Here is a 22,778-nt window from a genome sequence, read left to right on the forward strand (position 1 = left end):
CCTACACTTTATCTTTGCTGTGTAACCTGGGCCAAATTACTTAACCTCTCTGTGTTTCAGTCTCTTCATTAATAATAATGGCAAACACTTATATGTAGTTGTAAATATTAATTAATTAATCCATGGTGAGAATTTAGAAAAGTGGTCTAAAGAGATAATATTGCTCATTAAATTTTAAATATTGTTGCATTAGTTAGTTCTTTTTAGTTCTGTCTCACCATTTATAAAATGGAGACACCTGTTTTACACAGATGTGAAGATTGTGTTAACATGTATGTATACTTAGACTAATGCCTGGCTCATAGCAAGAGTTCAGTAAATGTGTGTTGATTGTTTTAATAATTCTTATAATCTGCTGAGAGTTATTCCATGGCATGAATACTGGGCAGGGTTTTTAACCATTAATAATCAGTGGATTTTTATTTTTTTTTTTTTTATTTTTTAGAGGCATGTTTTTATTTGTTTGTTTGTTCGTTCGTTTTGTTTATACATTGTTTATACATGCACTGGGTACAGTCAGAAGCGCGGGAGGGCGAGAGAATTCACCAGAGCCAGAGCGGGGAGCAGAGCAGGCAGAAGGACCGAAGTACACTGCTGAGGGGAGCAGCGGGCGGCAGGAGAGGTCTGCCCGCCATGTGGGACCCTCCTCCGGTGGCCGGGGAGCAGCCGGGGATCGAACCGGCGCCGCGGAGGCCGCGGGCAGCTTCGCAACCCAGCGCTCAACCGCTGCGCCACCGGGGAGGCCCAATTAGTGGATTTTTAGATTACGATGACAGAGAAGTAAAATTAAATAAGTACCCCAGGACGTACTTCTAATTAAACCCTAATAGTTTTCCTGTGACAAATGTTAAAGTAGGTCATCTTTGCTATAAAGCAAACACTTTGGATTTCAAGATTTTTTCTCTTCAAATATGTCCTGTGAGATTTGAACTGCCTGGCTAAACAGTTAGTTTTATAATCTGTAGAATAGAAATGGAATAATGACACCTTCCTCAGGGTAGGTGTACATGTGACAATTAAAGCTGATTAAATATGTAAAATATTTATCAGAGTAGGCAGCTCTCCTGCCCACCTGTGACTGTGCAGGTGCTTCTTTTTTCTTTCTCCTTTTCCTAATAAACCTGTCCTTTTAAAATGTAAATATGTATGTGTGTGTGTGTGCGTGTGTGTGTGTGTGTGTGTGTGTGTGTGTGTATTTAGAGAGAGAGAGAGAACCCAGCAAATGATAAATCATCAGAGATTGGAAGACATTATGCATGGAAAAATTAGCTAATTTCACAAATATTTTTATTATAGAATCAGCAACAGAGAAACTAAACTTGCCGTTTGGGAGGCCCAGAGTTATGCAGGAAAACAAGGGACACTGTCTCCTTTATCACAGGGACTATATCAGTGGATTTGGGAAAACTATCATGATGCCTTTGTGGAGCTCTTATACCATCACTAACCCTCTGGTAAGTTCCATTGATCCACTTGGGCTGGAAAAAATGTGTATTTCACTAATACTCTGAAAGTTGAATTTTGTTTACAATAGAGTCCCAAAGACAGCCTACTAAACTGTCAGTGTCCCAGGTATTACCTGAAAGTACTTTTAGGTGTCATGTGGGTACCAAAAGAAAATACATTATTTTGCCTGGGGAACTTAAGAAGTGTTTACAGGTCAATTGACTAATAGGTAAGTCAGGTAGGGAAAAGATTTCAAGGTATTCAATAGGAAGCACAGAGGCCAGTGTGCTATTCACTTGATATTTCCCAAGTAGAAGATATTTCCTACCTAGAAGGTGGTGGTAACTTGTAAAAGTCTTTGTATTTATTTGATTATTGAATAATGACTTTACTATCTGTTGTGCACTGTCATAGGCACAGGAACACAATGTGAATTGGTGGAAATCCTTTCCTGAAGGATCTAGCACTCTAAAAAGTTATGTTGGGCTTAAAAGTACAGGTATGCTGCCACAGACCTCTCCCAGACTGGGGTTGAGAAGCCAGTCATTTAAATCCTTGTCCCTCTTCACTACCTGGCAAACTCCTTTTCAATAAATGGCACTGAGAAAGGTGGCTACCATGAGAAAGAAAATATTAGATTTCTACTTCATACCATATAGAAAATTAAATTGCTGGCAGATTTACAGAACTAAATGTGAACTGCAAATCCATATTTCCCTGTGTTTATCTTTATGACCTATAGGATAGAGAAAGATTTCTTATTCTTTTAGAATAAAATTTTATTGACTTACCACTGATTTATAATACTGTACCAACTTCGGAGTACAACTTCATACAATAGGTATGTATACCTCACTGCAGCCACCACCAAAATTCTAATGACATTCACATTCTCAAGTTGACCCCCTAATCATTCCCCTCACCCCATCCCCTTCCCTCTGATAACTAAAATTTTATAGTTAAGAGTTATTTTTGAGGCATTTTGTTAGTTCATTTGCTTTGGTTATTTTATTTCCATATATGAGAAAAACTATCTGATAGTTGTTTTTCACTTTCTGGTATTTTACATAGCATAACTACCTCAAGTTCCATCTATATTGATGCAAAAGGCAGGATTTCATCTTCTTTAATGACTGAGTAGTATCCCACTGAGTATAAAAAAAACAGTTTGTCTTTTTTTTTTAATGCAGGTATCCCCCAATGGGTATTTAGATTACTTTCATGCTTGTGAATAATGCTGTTATTAACATAGTGGGGGGGCGCATATTCCTTGGATAAATATCTAGGAGTGTCATTGCTGGATCATATGGTATTTCTATTCTTAGTTTTTTAAGGAATCTCCATTCCATTTAGAAAAGGATTTCTTAGGACTCCAAAACAACCATAAAATATGCAGAGGCGATAGATTTTGCTGATGTTATGGATGGGACAATATATTTGCATTGCATGTAAGAAACAATGACTATTCAGATTAATAATTAGGAAACAGAATAATACATTTCTACCAATAAACAAGTGAATAACAAACTGTAACTTAAAATGAGCAAGGTATATGAGCCAAGCAATTGAACCTCATTAGCAACCAGGGAAATATAAATAAAAGTCAAAGTCTGCCAAAAATCAGTCTAAACACTCCTTTGGGCCAGGAAGGGTTTTATTTAACATATTCTCAGCACATCAAAAATAAGCTGCCCAATAAATTCTTATTGAGTGAATTAATCTCAGTCATTATTTATAAAGATTTAAAGACAAAGCAGAACTTTCAATCAGAGCGGGTATCAACCATCACAGGGGGTAAATCAACTTTTTTCCCTTTATTCTGGAGAGAAAAATCTTACTATTTTAGATTCAAAAATTGATGACAAACCCAAACCTACTACTGTGGTTGGTAAGTGTACAGAGATGCCACATCTTTTTATGGAAAAGGAAGTGATCCTGTTTATTTACTCTTCTAATTCCAATTCAAGATTTTAGGAGAAAGACAAGGCATATTTTCCCTGCTGCTAATTAAAGCTTTGTTCAGAAAGCCAGCTCTGTTGCTGACAAAGGTTTAATTGTGGTCAGTGGAAGGAGAGCAATAATGCTGTTTCCCAGCCTGGGCAAACACTTGACAATGACCTGAGTTCCAATGTATGGTAAATGGCAACATCTCTTTATTAATGTGCACAACCGTTGTTTGTGATTTTCTTCAACATACTGTGAAATATACTATGAAAACAGTAATCTGAAGTCATTTATCCCTTACAACAGTTTCTTTTTCATTTTCGAGAAGGGCAATATATTCAAGACCAGTCTTACTATTCATTTCTCTGTTTCTGAAAAGTTCAGGTACTCCTAGGGGTTATGTGAAAATTTCTGTGGTTTTAGTACTTTTCCCTGCTATCTCACATTCCAGAATTTATATGAGCTTTAGTGGAAGCCAAAGACAGAGAGATTTGAAGTGGTCTCTGGCTAAGAAGAAGTTTAGTACAATTCTTTTTTGTTATTGTTTTAAAACTAGCTTCTTTGTTACCAAAAATTCCTGTCCTTTCACTGATCCCACAGAAGTACTTGTGTATTTCTCCCTCCTTGTGACAGGATGGAATTCTAGCAATTTTCTGCTTTCTAATTCAGAAATTACTCTGTTAGTATGTTGTGGTTCAAGAAAATTACATACAAGGATGTTTTGAGATTCACATAAAAATGTTGTATCAGTTCTGTTTGAAAAATCAGACTTTAAATAAGCACTTTTTGGAGCATGGACCCAATTGGCATGTGCCTTTAAGTTTTATGGAGCTTTTGTTTTTCTGTGGTTTTGGTGGGTTTTCTAATTTTTGTTGTTATTATCTCAGAAGAGTTCTGGGGAAGTAGTTGTGATTTCAAGTCATGTCCTACAACAACTGCTTCAAAACCATTAAGGTTGATCACTGTCGGGCCTACTCAGTAGGAAGATGAGAGCTGTTAGCTCTGTAGCTAGGTGAAAAGTTGAAAATAAGAGCAAGACTAATGATTTAAAATATATTTCAGAAATTTATTGTGCAATAGGGCATATTCTGAGAAGAAATGTAGTCAGCTTTGGAAAATACCATAGATGTACTTATCTCCCATATCCTTAAGTTCTTACAAAGCCTTTTTTGTTTCTAAAGCTTGTTATCTCTGATACTATAAAAGCTGATTCACTCTTGTTTGTCTTTAAAAAATAGGGGTATTATTGTGTGCTGCAACCATTTTTTTTTAATGATGAGGAATGATTTACTTTGTAGGAAAAAAGACACATGACCAGAATAATTTTAAAATATATAATTATTATTCTTACCATACAGCAGCATAATAATTATCCAATTCAAATAAATACACTTTGGTTTTTACATTTAGCCTACAGGTCAAATGAGTTTATAAGTTCAATAAAAAGAATTTTTCTGTCAGTTCTATTTTGTACCCATGCTAGACAAGAAAGGAAAACATCTCACTTTCCTGTCTGCACTCATCATCTACTTCTTTTGAAGAATTTTGAGAGTTAGGGAGTTCAGAATTTATCTCAGTGTCTGAGTTCTATTTATTGTTTTCCTGACTTTCTGTCCCTTGGCTTAAAAAACTTTAAGGAAGTCTTATGGCAGGAATGAGTGTGTGTGTGTGTGTGTGTGTGTGTTTTGGAGATGCTGAGGTCGGGGTTTACTGTTTTCTCACAAGAGCTCAAGACTCAGAAATGTGAGCTTACCTCTCCTGCATCCTTCTAGAGGGCTGACTATTGCAAAATCCCCCATTTATAAAAGAGGCCCCTTCCTGTCTCTTCCTAGTATTGCTGTCCTTATGTTGAACGCAGGCAGTTACTTTTACTTACATTATGGAAAATGTTTCTAAGGCTTACATGTATGTCCTGTAGAACTTACTAAACATGAAGTTTCAGAGTATTCAATACCACAACCTGTGGGGTAAGAAATACCAACTTAAAACTTTCTGGATGTCATGGGGTTGCTTAGTCAGCAAAGGATAGCTTGACTCTTCCATTTTACATCTTTATGTCCCCTTTATGCCAAATGAAGAAAAATTGTCATTCAGAGATGTTTACTATGATATATATTTGAAAGAATATAATCAAATGTTTTTAGCTTTTCAGTGTCTGCCACCACCAGGGGAATAAAATAGACATTGAGAGTAAATCTATGGTCTCTAAGACAAATATCACCTTTTTTGTGGTTTTTCTTCTGTTTTGGTGGATTCTATCACTCAGGAACATCCTCAAAAGAGGAAGTAGGGAAGAGGACATTTTTTAATGTATCTCAAAATGTTTTTTATTCTACACTAATTGATGGTTTAGCTTTAGAATTTTAGATAAATTATGTCTTTAAGATTAATAAGACATTAGACTTCCTAGACTGGTCCACTAGTATTTTTATATGTTCTCTACTTTTCTTCTATCTCTTGTCTTTAATTCCACTTTTTGAGAGATATAGGCAACTTCATCTTCTAGATCTTATTGGATATTTTAGTATTAGTATTTAAATTCTAAGATCTCTTTCTGTTACCTTTTCCATTATTTTTTTTAGTGCTTTCTGCTCTTTCCCTGGGGATGCCATATATGGTCCTATCTCTCTGATAGTAAGTTTTCTTTTGCTCTCTCCATTTTCTTTTTTTTTTCTTGATTCTTCCCCCACTTTTTCCAAATATCTCGTGGCCCTTGGCTGTCAGCCCACATTTTAAGAGTAAGTCACTAAACTTTGTTCCTGGAACTTGCTAGTTGAGAGACTTAGTATAGGTTGATCACAATGAGAACCAGCCATTTTATTGGGGATTCCCACTAGAAATATCTAATTATTCTTTTTCTTGGTTTGTTTAAACAAACAACAAAAAGAACTTCTAATCTGACTCAGCATATAAGGGTACATGTGGGAAATGAGATGGAGGAATCTTACCATTCATTATATAGATTTTTATTTGCTCTCATTGTTTTCATCTCGGCACACCTGCTCTCTGGGGTGCCTTGTGTCCTGTAGTCTGGTTGTCCCTGTAGTCTGGTTGTCCCTCTGATTCAGCCTCTTCAGTGACTGGGCATTATGCTTGGCTTCTTTTCCACAGTCTCAGTCTATCCTATTCCTTTTAGTTCTACACACATTCCCTGTCTTAGGAGACTCCAAGTTCTACCCTTCTGAGGTTTCACAACAGGAATTAACTTCTTTGTGCTCTCCCCAACGATGGACCTGATCTGAGTCAGGTCACAACAGTAAACAATGTTTATCTGATTTCCAGTTTCTGGAAATGTCTTTTCATCCTTTGTGTCTTTTCATCATTGTTGTCTTTATAATAAGATTTCAGAAGGGAGCAAAGATAAATGTTTTCAGTCAGATGAGAAGTTTCTTCAACATCTGTACAGTGTTTTCCACCTGGAGCATTGCAGAACATTTGGGGGTACATTCTCTGCTTGACATTCCTCAGACTTCCCTTGTCTTCTGCTCCTGCCCATTATATACCTCATCACAGTGCTCTCTTGCCTAAGAGTATGGCACACAGTATACATTGCCTTATCCTTTATAAATTGAGCTTATGCATTTTACTTATTTATTTTTCCTTCAGTTTTATTGAAGTAAGTTTAAGGTGTCCAACATGATGATTTGATATACATGCATACACACACACACAGCAAAACTATTACCACATGCATTTTAGGTACAACAACTGATTTTTGTTTTATTGTAATGCAGTGAATAAAATAAGGATATCCTATTTTAATCATTTTTATAAATTTTAGAAATGTTTGTTAAGAATGTATACATTCCTACTATGAGTGAGACCATCCAGTATTTTTCTTTTTCTTTCTGGCTTATTTCGCTGAGCATGATCCCTTCCAGCACCATCCATGTTGCTGCAAATTGCATGTGTTTATCTTTTTTGAATGCTGAGTAATATAGCAGGAATTTAGAAAACTTAAATAAGGGACCAGGAAAATGAAGAACTATAAGAAAGTGAAAATCAAAATCAACAAATAACTATGAACCAGAGACACTCTATGGGGGGTGGGGTGCGGGGAGGAGAGGGATTAGGGTCAAAATAAGGGGGTTGCAATTGTATGGGGAATATAAAAATAAAATTTATATAAAAAAAGAATGTATACATTATGAGAAGTCATGGGCATATAAATGAAAATCTGTGAAAAAAAATAGAAACATGTTTACTTACTAAGGCTAATCAAACTAGGATCAGGCAATACTGTATTGCTTTAAATGTGTGGGTTAGGATGCTGCTAGTGAATAATTATTGTATTAGTCTTTTTTTTAAGATTTATTTGTTTATGCATGTAAGAGCTGGGATATAGGCCAGAGGTACAGGAGTGGGAGAGGATTCACCAGAGACAGAGTGGGGAGCAAAGCAGGCATCTCTCCTGAAATACACTGCTGATGGGAGCAGCGGGTGAGACAGGAAAGGTCTGCTGTGCCACACCATGTGGGTCAGCAACCTGGTCGAGGATGAAACTCCTTCTGCAATCCCTGTGGATTGTTTCATAGTGCTGAGACTAAACCCCTTGCGCCACCAAGGAAGGCCTTAATGTATATGTCTTTAAATAGAATTACAAAGAAAATTGTAAAAAATATATATATTCCCACGTTAAATGATAAATGAAGCATACCTACAAATTTATTTAAATGCTCAAATAAAAAATTTTAGACAGCTATACTTTCTTTTAATTAGTCTTAGGTTGATTAGAAGTCCTTACCCAACTATACATAGTTCATATCTGTACTTTAAAAATGAATTGTTTATATTTTATTCTGTTTTTATTGGCAAGTGCAATATATATCAGTCACATAAAAGTTAAATCCTGAAAAGGATCCTGGTTTTTAGTAGTTGCTCCCATTATTTCTTTGCTCTCAGTTTAGGTTTTGTTCTGCAAAATATTCCTTGCCAAGGTGTATTTGATTTACCTTCCTGGTGTCCCTAACCAGAAGGGAAGCACAGAAGAAAACATTGCTGAAGACATCAATTTCCATTGCTTGCGTAGACCTGATTCACTAAGAAAATAGGAAAAGGTTAAATGAAAAACATTCGAGGGAAGTTACAAACCATATAAGGCCACGAGTGAGCCACAAATGTGGGCGTAATTTTTTTTTCTCTTTCCTCTCTTTCAGCAGGGAAACACATTGCTTCTTCTCAATGTCTCAGACTGTCTGCGGGCTGATGTCAGGGTTGCTCCTTCTGAGAGCCAAAAGTGTTCCTTCTACTTACCAGACTTGAATATCACCCACGGCTTCCTCTACCCACTTGGTTAGTATGGCTTTTTTTTAGAGCAGCAGCTTAGGAAGCCATCATCAACTGGATGTGGGCATGTGCCTTAAACATATGCTCCTCTCTGAAACTACCTGCTTGGGCTAAACTCGCTACCCAGGAGGCTTGCAGTGGTTGTGGGCTGGCCAGATGTGACAGCTATAATAAAGACTAATACATTTTGCAGTGGGAACCACATATAAGCTCACATCTGGGCCAGATGTGAAGGGAGTTTGGCAAGTTTAATTTTAATTTTAAAACTGAAGATTCCTTATAGAGGGAGTCAAAAAATCATTTTGTTTTTCCCTTGTTACCATCCAAGGCCTGCATCAAGCCTGCATTTGTACCTGCAAAAAGAAATCAGGCTGTAATTCAGGCCTCTCACTCATACTGATATCCAACAATTTAAATCCAGGCATTAAGCAGTCAAATGAACTGTAAGATTTTTAAGAAAAAAATTTTTTCATGGGACCATGCAAAAGCCACTGTAATTTTTCTCAAACTCCAATCTCTTTCCTGTTTAGTAGGAAATACCATTTTCATGAAATTACCCATGAGATTTTCAACAATTTCAACTTCTGGGAATGTGTTTATTCTTGATATTTGGCTTCATTTTTTCCTGGAAACTGTGACCAAAGAGGCCAATTGGGAGATTTATAATTTAGAGCTGCTGAAATTATAGTTGGGGAAAAAGTTTTAATGAAAGCAAGTAGCACATCAATTTAAAAGTTCCAACAGAATTAGGAAAAATAAACTGATATATTTTAATAAAACACCTAATCAAAATTAGAAATACCAAGTTTGCATAAACCTTATGATAAACCATAAATAATTGTAACATCTTAGCTAATAAAATTCTTTTAATCGGCATATAAGATTGTTCCCGTTTGGCCATAAGTTACTGGTTGACACATAAATGTTTGCCTTGACAAGGAAATGAAGTTAATAACTAAACAACTAGGCACATGGAGTTGTTAGAAATTCCATTGTAAGCTAATTATTATTTTTCTCTGAAAAGGATGCAATGTTTGCTTGCTCTCCCAATTTTCATAACATAGTTTTATAAAGTAGAAAAAACTTAGGCTATCAGATGACCAGGAACAGTATGTGAAACATTCAGGACAAAACCAGCAAAAACTGGTTTGCCCTTCCTCTTGGTGTCACCTGTTGGTCTTTGATGCAAGTGTTAGGTAAGATACCAAACGGTAATTTAGAAATAAAAATGATCATGTCAACATTTACCAGTTACAGCTTTTTGGTTTTTACCATTCTTGCCCCATTATGAAAAAAGTTTTTATTGAAGTAACACATTGCTTTATAACCTTATAGAAGTTTATAAATCAGCATCTGTCTGTACTACATACAGTTCTAATTCTGTCCTTTGATGTATAGTTGACCCTAATTCCCAGATTGATCCTCCCTCCATCCCTTCTAGTAGCCACTTAATTGGTCTTATAGTCTGAAAGTTTATTTTTGTTTTATTTAATTCATTGGGTTTATGTATTCTATATACTGCATTTGAATTAAGTCATAAGGTTTGTCTTTGTCTGACTCATTTTACTAACCATAATACCTTCTAGGTCTTATCCATGTTGTTGCAAGTGGCAGGAGTTTATCTTTTTATATAGCAGAGAAATATTCCATAGTGTATACATACCACATTTTTTTTCTTTTCTTTTCTTTTCTTCTTTTTTTTTTTTTTTTTTTACTGTTTTCTTTCTAGAATCTTTTAAAAATATTTCTTCTTATTTTGAGGTATTTGGTTTACAACACTGCATATGAATTAGAAGAAGAGGTTCACACCTTCTTAGATGTATGTTACCACACCACCCCCACCATCAAAGTACCCGTAGTCCTTAACTCCAGGCCACAGGGACCCTCCTCCCTGAGCCCCCACCCCTACCCTTCTTTCCACTGTAGTAGCCTCAATTCTACAATCCTATTTCTAGGATTTGTTTTAGTTTAGTTTTGTCAGTTCCATTGTTTTATCTCTCTATATCCCACATGAGTAAAATCATCCAATATTTGTCTTTCTCCTGACTTATTTCACTTTGCATAATCTCCTCCAGGTCCATCCATGCTGTTGCAAATGGCAGAAGTTCATCTTTTTTATCGTTAGCTAGTATTCCATTGTGTGTATGTGTGTGTGTATAGATACATACATATATCTATATCTATATATAGATAGATATACATATATCTATATATACCACATGTTTTTAAGCTACTGCTCTGGTGAAGATTGTTTCTATAACTTGGCTATGTAAATAGTGCTGCAATGAACATAGGAGTGCATATATCCTTTTGAATGCAAGAATGTTCTTGCATTCTTTGGGTAGCTACTTAGAAGTGGATCTGGATTATATGGTAGACATATTTTTAATATTTTGAGAAACTTACATAACATATTGTTTTCCATACAGGCTGGTCCTGTCTAAATACATAGCAATAGTGCATGAGGTGCCCATTTTCTACACCCTCACCAGCATTTGTTGTTGCTGGATTATTTTTTATGTGTGCATGTGTGTGTGTGTTTGTATATATATATATATATGCCATTCTCACATGTGTGAGGTGTTATCTCACTGTGGTTTTGATTTGCATTTCCCTGATGGTAAGTGATTTTGAAATTTTTTTCATGTATTTCTTGCCATATTTAATCTTCTTTGGGGAAGTGCCTTTAGCTCTTCTGCCCATTTTTTAATTGGGTTCTTTGTTTTCTTTTTGTTGAATTATGTGAACTCTTTGTAGAGTTCAAGTAATAGCCCCTTTTCAGATTTTTTTAAAGGTTTATTTATTTATGCATACTAGAACTGGTGTATAGGCCAGAGGTGCAGTAGGTGAAAGGAGTCACCAGAGATGGAGTGGGAAACAGAACAGGTGGATTGACTGAAACACACTGCTGAGTGGAGCAGTGGGCGCAAGAGACAGTAGAGGTCTGATGTACCATGTGGGTTAGCTTCCTGGTGGGCCAGGGATCAAATGCATGCTGCAGAGGCTGTGGATAGCTTCACAGTGCTGTGCTTAACCCCTTGCACCACCAGGGATGCCCCCTTTTCAGATTTATCATGTGCAAATATTTTCTCCCATTCAGTAAGGTATCTTTTTGGTTTAATTATAGTTTCTTACACTGTACAGAAATTTTTAAACTGCAGTAGAAGTTTTTGAATATGAAATAGAAATGTATTCTCTTACAGTTATGGTGGCCATACTTTCTAAGTTATCGTGTTGCTAAGGCATTCTCTCCTTCAAGAGGAGAGAATGTAGGGAGAATCCCTCCTTACTGCTTGCAGTTTGTGAGGGCTCATATCTTGACTTATAGCGGCATTACTCCCATCTCTGCCTCATCTTCATAAGGCCTTCTCTCTTCCTCGTCTTACAGGACTGCAGACCTTGAATTTACAGTCAAGGCTAAATCCAGTATAATTTCGTCTCAAGACCCTTACCTTAATTATATTTGCAAAAACCTTATTTTCCTCTCACATTTACAATTATAGGGGTGTTAGCACTTGGCCATACCTCTTTGTGGCTCACCACTGAATCCATTTTAGGTACCAAATGAATAAAATAGCCTGTAGTATTGATGACCTTTATGGGATCATATTTAATATCTCTGTTTTATGTTAATAAATTTATTGTATTATATAATATTAATAGTCCTATTATGTAGTATGTAACATTTTCTCTGATAGCTGGATTTAATGAAACTCATTTGTTTTGCAGCAAACAATAGAACTCCTGATAATAAATATGATACTTTAATTACAAGTAATTTGGTCCCTATGTATAAAGAATTTAAGAGTAAGTATATATTTATCTTATTAATTTAAAAATACCTGAGTCACTGAAGTTATAAATGAAATAAATCTTTTATTGCATTTTTTTCCTAATCTTATGAATCATTTGTTCTGATGTTTTAAATATAAGAACAGGAATGATTTATGACAGTTTCTTTGTAACTTGAGATGAATTATTTCTAGAATTTTCATAATTTTTTAATACTAATTTAAGAGCCATATAATTAAGGTAGTTTGTGTGTTCTGATCACTTTTTAGTATTCACTGTCCCAAGAGTAAATGAACCTCATCCCTGGGGAAGAATTTGGAGACATATTTAACTATAATTTCAAGAATGTAGTTCAAGACATGAACAAAATTCTATTACCAATGCTTTTTTTTTTTAATGTTTCATGGATTATTTTGTAGAAGTTTCCAATCACAACTGACAATTATTGAAGCAGAATTTGATGCTGTTTAATATTTCCATGTTCAACAGAGGGAGATATTTTTAACATTTTTTTTTTTTTTTTAAGAAATATGGGATTACCTTCACAGTGATCTTCTTGTAAAACATGCCAAGGAAAAAAATGGAGTAAATGTGATTAGTGGGCCAGTATTTGATTATAATTCTAATGGTCATTTTGATTCTCCAGATGAAATTAAAGGGTAAGTAATCTGAAACCAAAGGGTCTTTTTGATTTTGAAAGGATAGAACATCATGGGTGAAACTTCAATATTTTAACTAAAACCAGGTATTCTAAATATCATATAGTACATTTACATAGTGATACTACATATATTTTCAAATATGGAAGTATTTAACAAAAAATTGTATATGGCCAGAATTAAATCAATGGATGAAGGAAAATACCCAGGAAAAAAGAAACCATCAAGAAAAGTGTATTAATGGAACATTACTAAATTAATGGCCAAAGGAAAACTGTGATTTGTAGAGGTTAAGAAGATAGGGGAGGCTCTATGAACTATCAGTAAGTATAGAACAATCTAGCAATGGATTTAAAAATCAAGGTGATAATTAATAATGTTGTCCAATGGTGGAATATTCATAAAAGTATTTCCCAGTAAAAGATATGAGTTTTATGTGGAAAAATGATGTTACTAACCTGTACATCTTTGTAACTTAGACCTGGTCTTAGTATTTGCTAAATGTTACCTTTGTGGCCCACAGTAAGGGAGAGTTTCACCTGTTATTTCTGTTATCAAAATGTGTGACGGGTCAAATCAAACAATTATAGAGATTGTCTAAGCCTAGATTATATAAAGCAATAATTTCTCCACTATCTGGTAAGGTAACATTTATGACTACTAAATGTGCAGCCTTTTAAATTTTGTTTTCTTCATCCTTATTTCAGTGTTTATTGATTCTTTTATTATTTAATGATTCTAGCAAACTCTGAGAGCAATTTACTACATGCTAGGTACATTTCTAAGCACTTAAATACTTTTAATCCACAAAACATCTTATTAGATTCCACTTGACCTTATATAGAAGTGAGAAAACTGAGGCACAAAAGGTTTGAATATCTTGCCTATTTCACAACTAATATGTGATAAAGCCGGAATAAAACCTTAGTCTAACTCTGAGCCCATGCAGAAATTTTAAGTCTCGGTGGGGTATTACTACTTATCCCAGTTTATGTTACTTTTAGTGGACTCATACTAATAGTTAATTTACCTTTAATTTGCACTTAAAACTTTTACAAACACTTTCATGTTTGTTATCTGAAACTGAAGAACTCTTGTATCCATTGTATGGATTTACCCCCATGTTTGTAATGTGAAGTTGGTAGCAGAAAACTATAGCCATATTAAAGTTGAGGAAACAGTAAATTATAGAGGATTAGCACACGTATCAAAAAACTTGTGGTAGTGCACACCTAGAGCCTATATTTGTAATCCTCACTCATTTCTCTGATCCTATACTATTAGAAATCAACAAAACTAGGAAACACAGGAGGTAGAATAGAATGTTTTGCTTTCCTTTGTATTCTAATAGTTTCTCATAGTATTTAAATAATGAAGGCATGGTTTTCTATAAATGTCTGCTCTAAATCATCGAAGCAAAACTATGCAATACAACTTGTACTTTCTATTCATTTAACTTATTTGACCATATTTTAGCATTGGCATTTCTTTTAAAAAATGTTAAGATATTTATAATTTTTAGAAATGAAAGTATAATAACATCAAATCTTTTCATTTATGTTTTAGATATGTATCAAACACCAGTGTTCCCATCCCAACACACTATTTTGTGGTTCTGACTAGTTGCAAAGATAAGATCCACACCCCTGACAAGTGCACTGGCCCCTTGGATGTCCTTCCATATATCATCCCTCACCGACACACCAACGTGGAGAGCTGTCCTGTGAGTATGCTCAGGGAAAGTCCCTAGGAACTGAGAAAGTGGTTAGCCAGAGTTCATCTGAGTTTTTGTAGAAATGAAATGACCCTGACTACTATGTATACTTTTTAGGCGTTTCATGACCTAATTTATGAGGGTTTTTTTTTTCCAATATTGATCTCTATATTATTGCTATCAATTTGAAAATATATATATACCTATGTGAGAACATGTTTATAAATAAATATTTCATGTATTTTATATATATACACATTATTCACACTCATTAATAAGGGAAGGAATGGTATCTTACTAATTTTATTTTAATCTGGACACAAACCTTAATGTTTTGCACCAAAGTTGACACTGAATTAGTGTTTTGTAAACTGATATATAAATATAAAAATTCCATCAACTTGAAACAAGTAATTTTAAGAAGTGGCTTAACATCATTTATTAAGTCACTACAAAAAATGTTTTGCATCAGTGCCTGTTCTGCTCTCCACTCTCTCTGGTGAATCCTCTTACCCCCGCGCCTCTGGCTTGTATGTATAAATAAATCTTTAAAAAGAATTTTTTTTTGAATCAGGCAAATTCTATGTTAATAGCTATTTCAGAATGTTGTTTATAGGAAAAAAAATGTATTCTGCTAGTTGGGTTGAAGTCATTAAACAAATTTATTGAGAATCAATATAAGTGTGCAGTATTGTGATAGAAACTTATCAGAATGCACCAAAGAGGAATGCAATGTCTCTGAACTCAAGGAATTCATATACAACTTTGATATATAAATGAGATAGAGACACGTAACTGGGTCAATCAGTAATACAATAGTTATTTTTAAAGTTAAAAGTAAGACACACCACAAAGCCAGGATTAATTGCCAAATACTATTATTTAGGATTTAGTCTTTCAAATTCAAAATACTTTTGGCTGCAAAGATCAATAAAGGTTTCATTAAATGGGACAGGAGCAGGGCTAGGCCCTGAAGGATGGGCAGAATCGGAACAGATGGAGATTAGTAAGGCGTGAGTGAGAACTGGTGAGGATTTGGTAGCCAATTGGATGCTAGAGTCAAAGGAAAAGAGACATTTAAAGATGAATCAGAGATTTTAACTGTAGGTAATTAGGAAAAAGAGACGCTAGGATTGAAAACTATTTTGGCAGCTAGATAAGATAATTAAGTATAGGCACGTTAAGTTTGTGGAAATAGTTGTTCATATGGAAAGTCTTATAGTCTATTAGGATTGGAAATTAAAGCTTAAATTCTAGACAAGATTGGGATCCATCTATTTTCTTTTACTTCTTCAACACTTAACTGCGTTCATCACACTGTGCTATTGGAGGTACAGAGGCATAAATTTATGTATTTTATAGATATACATAAATTCTATTTAAAGGGATGCATATTCTAGCATTTAGAGAATGCTCTAAGAAAATAGAGTAAGAAAGAGATGAGTGACATGAGGAGAAATGCTTCCTGTAGGGTACGGGCATTCCAGTTGAGTCTTTAAGATAGGATTTGAACTTGAGTATTTTAATGTTTTTTCAGTGACTAAAGTTTGAAGGCAAAGTTTAGAGGTTGAACACTGGGTCACTCACAGTCCTAGAGTGAGGAAGAGTTTCCAAACAGGAAGCAATCAGAAGGTGTTGTCTAGTTCAATTTCTTCCTGTTTTTCTTGTCATAATTTTATTTAGTTGAGACAAAGAATGTCCTCCTTTTTCACTTCCTCTTCCAATGGAAGAGTTCCTGGTACAGTGTTATACTCTTTACCACCAAATCAGGATTAAATATTTCTTTATCACAGAAGGTCTGGCTAGCCATTATAGACTGATTAAAATAGGTTTTTAAAAAGAAAGTATTTGCTTTTCCTGTTCTAGGCCCTTATTGCTTTCTATCCAGGGTGTAAGGTCAGGACAGGACACAGTATAGGTTTTCTGATCCCATGCAGACCGGGTAAAGGAGGAGTCAGAGTCCTCAGTGGTTTTTTGCTGGTCTTTTATTGGGGTTCACCAGGCATATGGCAGGCAGGGGTGCTGGCTGGGGCGCTGGGAGGCTGGCAGGCCTCCCAGCCCCCAGCAAGTCTTCACTCTATCTGGGCTCTCTAGCGTTCGTTCTGCTGCTTCTCGGCTTCTCTTTCGGCTTCTGCTTCGGCTTCTACTGCTGCTGCTGGCGTCCCCGTGATGCCGCCCTTAAAAAAGCACAGTCTTAGCTCAGCTGAATCCCATCCACCTAGGCCCACACCCTATTCCAGGTGCCCGCCATCAGGCATGCATTCAGGACAAGGATCCATCATCTATCCTGATGGCGGAAGGGCAGAAAAGCCTGATATTTTCTTTACCCTACACAGGGCTTTAGAAAATTAATCATAAATTTCATTGTTGCCTGCTTTCTTAATGCATTTGCTCTTGGTGGTCTTCAGATTGAAAGACTAGTGGAATATCAAGGCAGATATATGAGATGTAGTCTAGCACAGAACCGGAATTCTGAGTTTGTTGGACATCTTGGGTTCAATTATTGACCTCATCTCTTTGGGTAAATAAACTAATGTCACTTTCTTCAATTGTATGAAAAGAATTCACCTCCTTTCATGAAGTTGCTGTGACGATTAACCAAGATATTTTATTTATTTTTAATAGGTTTTTTAAGATTTATTTATTTACGTGTACAGGGCAGAGGTGGTGGGGGTGAGAGCATTCACCAGAGACAGAGTGGGGAGCAGAACAGGTGGATTGACTGAAATACACTGCTGAGGGGAGCAGCAGGCAAGACAGGAGAGGTCTGCTGCACCCGTGTGTGTCACCTCTCTGGCCGGGGATTGAACTCCTGCTACAGTAGCTGCAGATTGCTTCATAGTGCTTACACGTAACCCCTTGTGCCACCACGGAGGACCGTAAACAAGATTTTTTTTATATAAAAACTTAAAAATTTCCAATAAATAGTAAGTAAATGGTAGCCATTAAAAAAGAATCACATCTCATGATGGAGTTACATTATAAAGTCAACACAAAGTGAAATTGTATACAGGCAAAATATCCTATAATCAAACTACTCAGGAAAGTACCATATATAACAAAAACTGTTCCTTAATATCTATCCAAATCAGTCAACATTTTCACTACTATTTGAACTAGTAACTGTGCTTTAAGCACCCAATGAAATAGTTGGCATGCTTTAGGATTACATTGTATAAAAATCTCTATACTTTTAAATATTGTAATCACTAAGTGTGGGAGGTACTCCCACTATAAGGAGCCTGAGGGAACTGATATTTGTTGTAGAAATAATAGATTCACAGTTCTTCCTCTTGCTTGCTCTAGGAACTCTATTCATATTTCTTTATATTCTTCCTTTTCTTGCTCCTCTCCTTTTTCTCCTTTCAACTTTGTATCATTAAACCCAATCAGATAAATAAGGATGTTATCTTAAGTCCAAGTGACTATTCTTATTGTAAATTATTCAGCAGATTTTGGAAAATACAGGTATTTCCCGTGTGGATGAGATATTAAGATTGTAAACACAGATTTGGTACTAAATCATGGAAGTGTGAGGTAAAAGTGCCAAAGGGAAAAAAGTGGAGAGATGGGATCCAAATATCAAACTGATAGAAATGTCTGCATTTCCAGCATAGAAAAAACTAATTAGTTGGAGATATAGAAAGAATTGTCGAACAAGTGAAAAGTTAGAAGGCAAAGGAGGAACTTTCAGAGGCTTGGGGTAGTCAACTAAGCTTCTGAAAAAATCCACTCAAGTCATTTTTGACAAAGTAGTTTCATTAGTGTAGTAGCAGCATTTAAGGAGCAAGACTAAGGAAGTAATTATGCGAGAATCATTGGGGGGAAAGTGATTATGGGTTGAAAATGATATTGCTTCAAAAAAAAACCTCACAAACTGTGTTGTATTTTGGGGCTACACAATACTTCTATTCATATAACAGGTCATATATATTACATGTATAATCAAAAGCATGTATTGTAATATAGGCTATAAAAACTGTATATAAAAGGCTACTCTTCTGTTGGGATATACTAGTACAGCTGGCAAAGTTGTCTATAGGTAGTTTCTTTTCAGATGGGTTGGTGCTGGTGAACTACCTGATATTAAATAGCTTGAATCTCACCCCTGCCTAAATATGATTAAGTTTGTACTTTAGATAATTAATTAAAATTTTAAAATAGGGAAAATAGTCAGGTGTTCACTGAACATTTACTTGGATGTGTATCAAATAATCTATGAGAGAACAGAGTAATATAAGCCAACTGAGAGAAAACTTAAAAAAAATGATTGAATTAAGTTCCCAGTGGAAATAGGAGCTCAAATTTATACATTGCATATTTATTAAAAAAGAAAAAAACAACAAAAACCTCCTATTGTGAGTCTCACACAGAGAAATGCCTTAGTGGTTAGAAACAAAAAATAATTTCCTTTTACACTTCCTCTTGCTCAAATAGTAGCTGCCTATTTTAAGGCTCTATATTTAAAAAACACTGTGCTGAAGTCAAGTGAGAATTATTCAAAGATATTGAATTAAGCCAGCTATTATACTTTCTTTTAAAAAATTTTAACTGAAAATTAACAATGTCATACAAATACCAGAAAATTAATAAATAAGGAATTTCATAGAAATCTATGGCTTTAAGTTATTCAACTAACTTTTATAGAGTAAAAAAACAATTTAAAGTTATATGGTCAAAAAATACTTGAAAAGATACTCAACAATAATAATACTTAGTGTAATTAGATTTAAACATGGATAAAATATTATGTCACACATTGGTTTGGCACGGATATGGCAAGGATATGGGGAAATGGAATTATCCTCCATAGCCAATGGAACTGTTAATTGCTATTAACACTTTGAGGAATGCTAGTTTTCACATCAGGTAAAGTTATAAAATTGCATGTAGTCTGTGATTCTATGATCCAGCAATTCCATCTGTATATCCTAGAGACTCATGTTCTTCAACACAGGAGACATGTGCCAACCTATCCATTACAGTGTTACTTATAATGCAAAAAATCATCAATATAATGGTGTAAAAGCTAAACCATGCCACATATTAGTGAGAAAATACCACAACTATGGCTAATAGCAAGTAAAATCACTACATCTAGATAGAGCACCATGGATAGATTACAGACATGATGAGTGAAAAAGTAATTATAGATTACTATTTATGTCATTTACATAACTGAAAACTGAAACAAATGCTATATATTGTATATTGATGTGCAGTAAAAGTTCAAAAATATAGGCAGAATTTATACTGATTTATAATAGTGATTATATCTGAGTAGATGAAGGGAACTTAAATGTCACTTGTAATATTTTATTTCTTTAAAAATATGTATCTGCAAGTAAATAGAAAAATAGCTAAACTTTATGACTTTGTAATGGTCTGTGTTTATTGTAGAATATTTGTTTCTTTTTCTTTTTTCTTTATAGATTTATTTACGCATACAAGAGCTAGGGTACAGACCAGAGATGTTGAGGGGGGAGAGGATTCACCAGAGACAGAGTGGGGAACAGAATAGGCAGATGGACCAAAATATACTGCCGAGGGGAGCAGCGGGCAAGACAGAAGAGGTCTGTCCCCTGGCGGGCTGGGCATTGAACTCGTGCTGCAGAGGCCTTGGATTGCTTCATAGTGTCGTACTCAATCCCTTGTGCCACCAGGGAGACCTGTTTTTTCTTTTAATAATAAAATTTAGCTATATCAGATTAAGATTTAAGGCAATAAAATCATAGGAAAGGACAACTTTTGAATAATAAAAGATCTTTTTTCCTGTTAATGAAAAATCATGCTCTATGGAAAATAGTCACTTGTTTCTCTTTTTCAGGAAGGTAAACCTGAAGCCCTTTGGATTGAAGAAAGATTGGAAGCACATGTCGCCCGTGTCCGTGATGTGGAACTTCTTACTGGACTTGACTTTTATCAGGAAAGATTAGAGCCTGTCTCTGAAATTTTGCAGCTAAAGACTTATTTACCCACATTTGAAACCGTCATTTAACTTATATATAAAATAATTTTGGCAAAATGCAAAGTATTTCTTTTGTTAAAAAATCGTTTTCTGTTTTTCATTAACTCCTCTAAAAACCTTGTTGCATATTTTCATTTTTCCCATCTCTCTTTTTCATTTCTATGAACATGTATTATTTTCACATTACCTTTATTTTTTACACAGAGATCACATTATGTCATACATTCTATATTTACTATCTCACATATAATCTTTGGCTATATCATTCTGCCTATCATTAAAAAGAAGGGACAATAAGGGCCTCCCCTGATGGCACAGCGGTTGAGTGCTGGGCTGCGAAGATGCCCGCAGCCTCTACAGCGCCAGTTTGATTCCGGGCCGCCGGGCAGGCGAGGGTCCCACATGGCCGCAGACCTCTCCTGCCGCCCGCTGCTCCCCTCAGGAGTGTGCTTCATCACTCTGCCCGCTCTGCTCTCCGCTCTAGCTCTGGTGAATTCTCTCACCCTCCCGCGCTTCTGACTGTATCCAGTGCTTGTGTAAATAAATAAATCTTAAAAAAAAAAAAAAAAAAAAAGAAGGGACAATAAGAGGTATATACCACTTTCAAATTTAATTGATTTTGTCAAAAAACTTTTCATATCTGGCAATTAGATATTTATTAAAACAATAAATTATTGAATTTATTAATTTTATTATTAGGTGAACAAACAAATGATAAGAAAATGAAACAGCCTTCTTGTTTATATGCAGAAATCTTTAGTAGTCTGGATAGAAGATCACACCAGCCACAACATTCCCTTAAGCCAAAGCCTAATCTAGAGCAAGTCCCACTGTTCTTCAATTTTATGAAGGTTTAGAGAGGTGGGGAAGTTTCAGAATAAAAGTTTGAAGCTAGAGAGTTTGGTTCATAAGATTTAAGGAAAGAAGTCATCTCCATAACATCAAAGTACAAGGTGCAGCAAACATGCTCACATAGAAGCCGCAGCAAGTTATCCAGAGGGATTAGCTAAGATAGTCGATAAAGATGGGTACAATAAACCACAGATTTTCAGTGCAGACCAGTCTTATTTTGAGATTCCATCTAGGACTTTCATAATTAAAGAGGAGAGATCATGGCCTTGATTCAAAGTTTCCAAAGACAAGCTGACTTTCTTGCTAAGGGCTAATGTAGCTGGTGACATGAAGTTGATACCAATGTTTATTTGCCATTTTGAAAACCCTATGGACTTTAAAAACTACACCAAATCTTCTCCGTGTTCTTTAAATGGAATAACAAAGCCTGGATGTTTACAGCATCCAGGCAGCACATCTGTTTACAACTTGGTTCACCAATTATTATAAGCCACAGTTGAAAATTACCACTCAGAAAAAGATATTTCTTTCAAAATATCACTGCTCATTGACAATGCACCGGGTCACAAATGAACTCCATTGAGGATGTACACAGAGATTAATGTCATTTTCATGTCTGCTAACAGAACATTCATTCTGCAGCCAATGGATCAAGGGGTAATTTTGACTCAAGTTAAATGTTTTTAAGAAATACATTTCGCGAGAACACAGCTGTTAGTGATTTCTGTGATGTAAAGGTTAAAGTAAACTGAAAGGATTTACCTTGGTATAGATCATTAAGAGTATTGGTAATTTGTGGGAGGAATTAAAATCAGCATTCACAAGAGCTTGGAAAAAGTTGTTTCCATTCCTTATGGATGACTTCGAGATAGTGACTACAGATGTGGTCACTATCATTTCTAAGAAGACTTAGAAATGGAGGCTGAAGATAGAACTGATTGTTGTATGCTTATGAAAAAACTCGAAGGAATGAGGACTTGCATCTCACGGGTGAACAGAGAGTGGTTTCCTGAGATGGAATCTACTCCTGCTACAAACAGTGAGTGAAAGGACAACAAAGGTTTTAGAATATTACACGGTGTAGTTGATAAAGTAGCAGTAGAGTTTGAAAGGATGA

At 35.4% G+C, this 22,778-nt stretch overlaps 1 protein-coding gene across 4 annotated transcripts in view; it reads left to right on the forward strand.

The window, feature by feature from the left end:
- ENPP3 (ectonucleotide pyrophosphatase/phosphodiesterase 3) overlaps positions 1–21,395 on the forward strand; it is a 78,032-nt gene extending 56,637 nt beyond the window's left edge. For all 4 annotated transcript variants that reach the window (XM_054697844.1, XM_037520406.2, XM_037520408.2 and 1 more), the window contains 6 exons: positions 1,297–1,454; positions 8,547–8,682; positions 12,406–12,483; positions 12,995–13,127; positions 14,694–14,850; positions 20,669–21,395. In XM_054697844.1, coding sequence (XP_054553819.1) covers positions 1,297–1,454; positions 8,547–8,682; positions 12,406–12,483; positions 12,995–13,127; positions 14,694–14,850; positions 20,669–20,839 — 833 coding nt within the window. In that variant the 3' untranslated portion in view covers positions 20,840–21,395. The remainder of the gene's footprint in view (positions 1–1,296; positions 1,455–8,546; positions 8,683–12,405; positions 12,484–12,994; positions 13,128–14,693; positions 14,851–20,668) is intronic.
- The last annotated feature ends 1,383 nt before the right edge of the window (positions 21,396–22,778 follow it).

The sequence above is a fragment of the Talpa occidentalis genome, unplaced genomic scaffold (genome assembly GCF_014898055.3).
Source record: "Talpa occidentalis isolate TD23 unplaced genomic scaffold, MPIMG_talOcc4v2.1 talOcc4.2, whole genome shotgun sequence".
Lineage (NCBI taxonomy): Eukaryota > Metazoa > Chordata > Mammalia > Eulipotyphla > Talpidae > Talpa > Talpa occidentalis.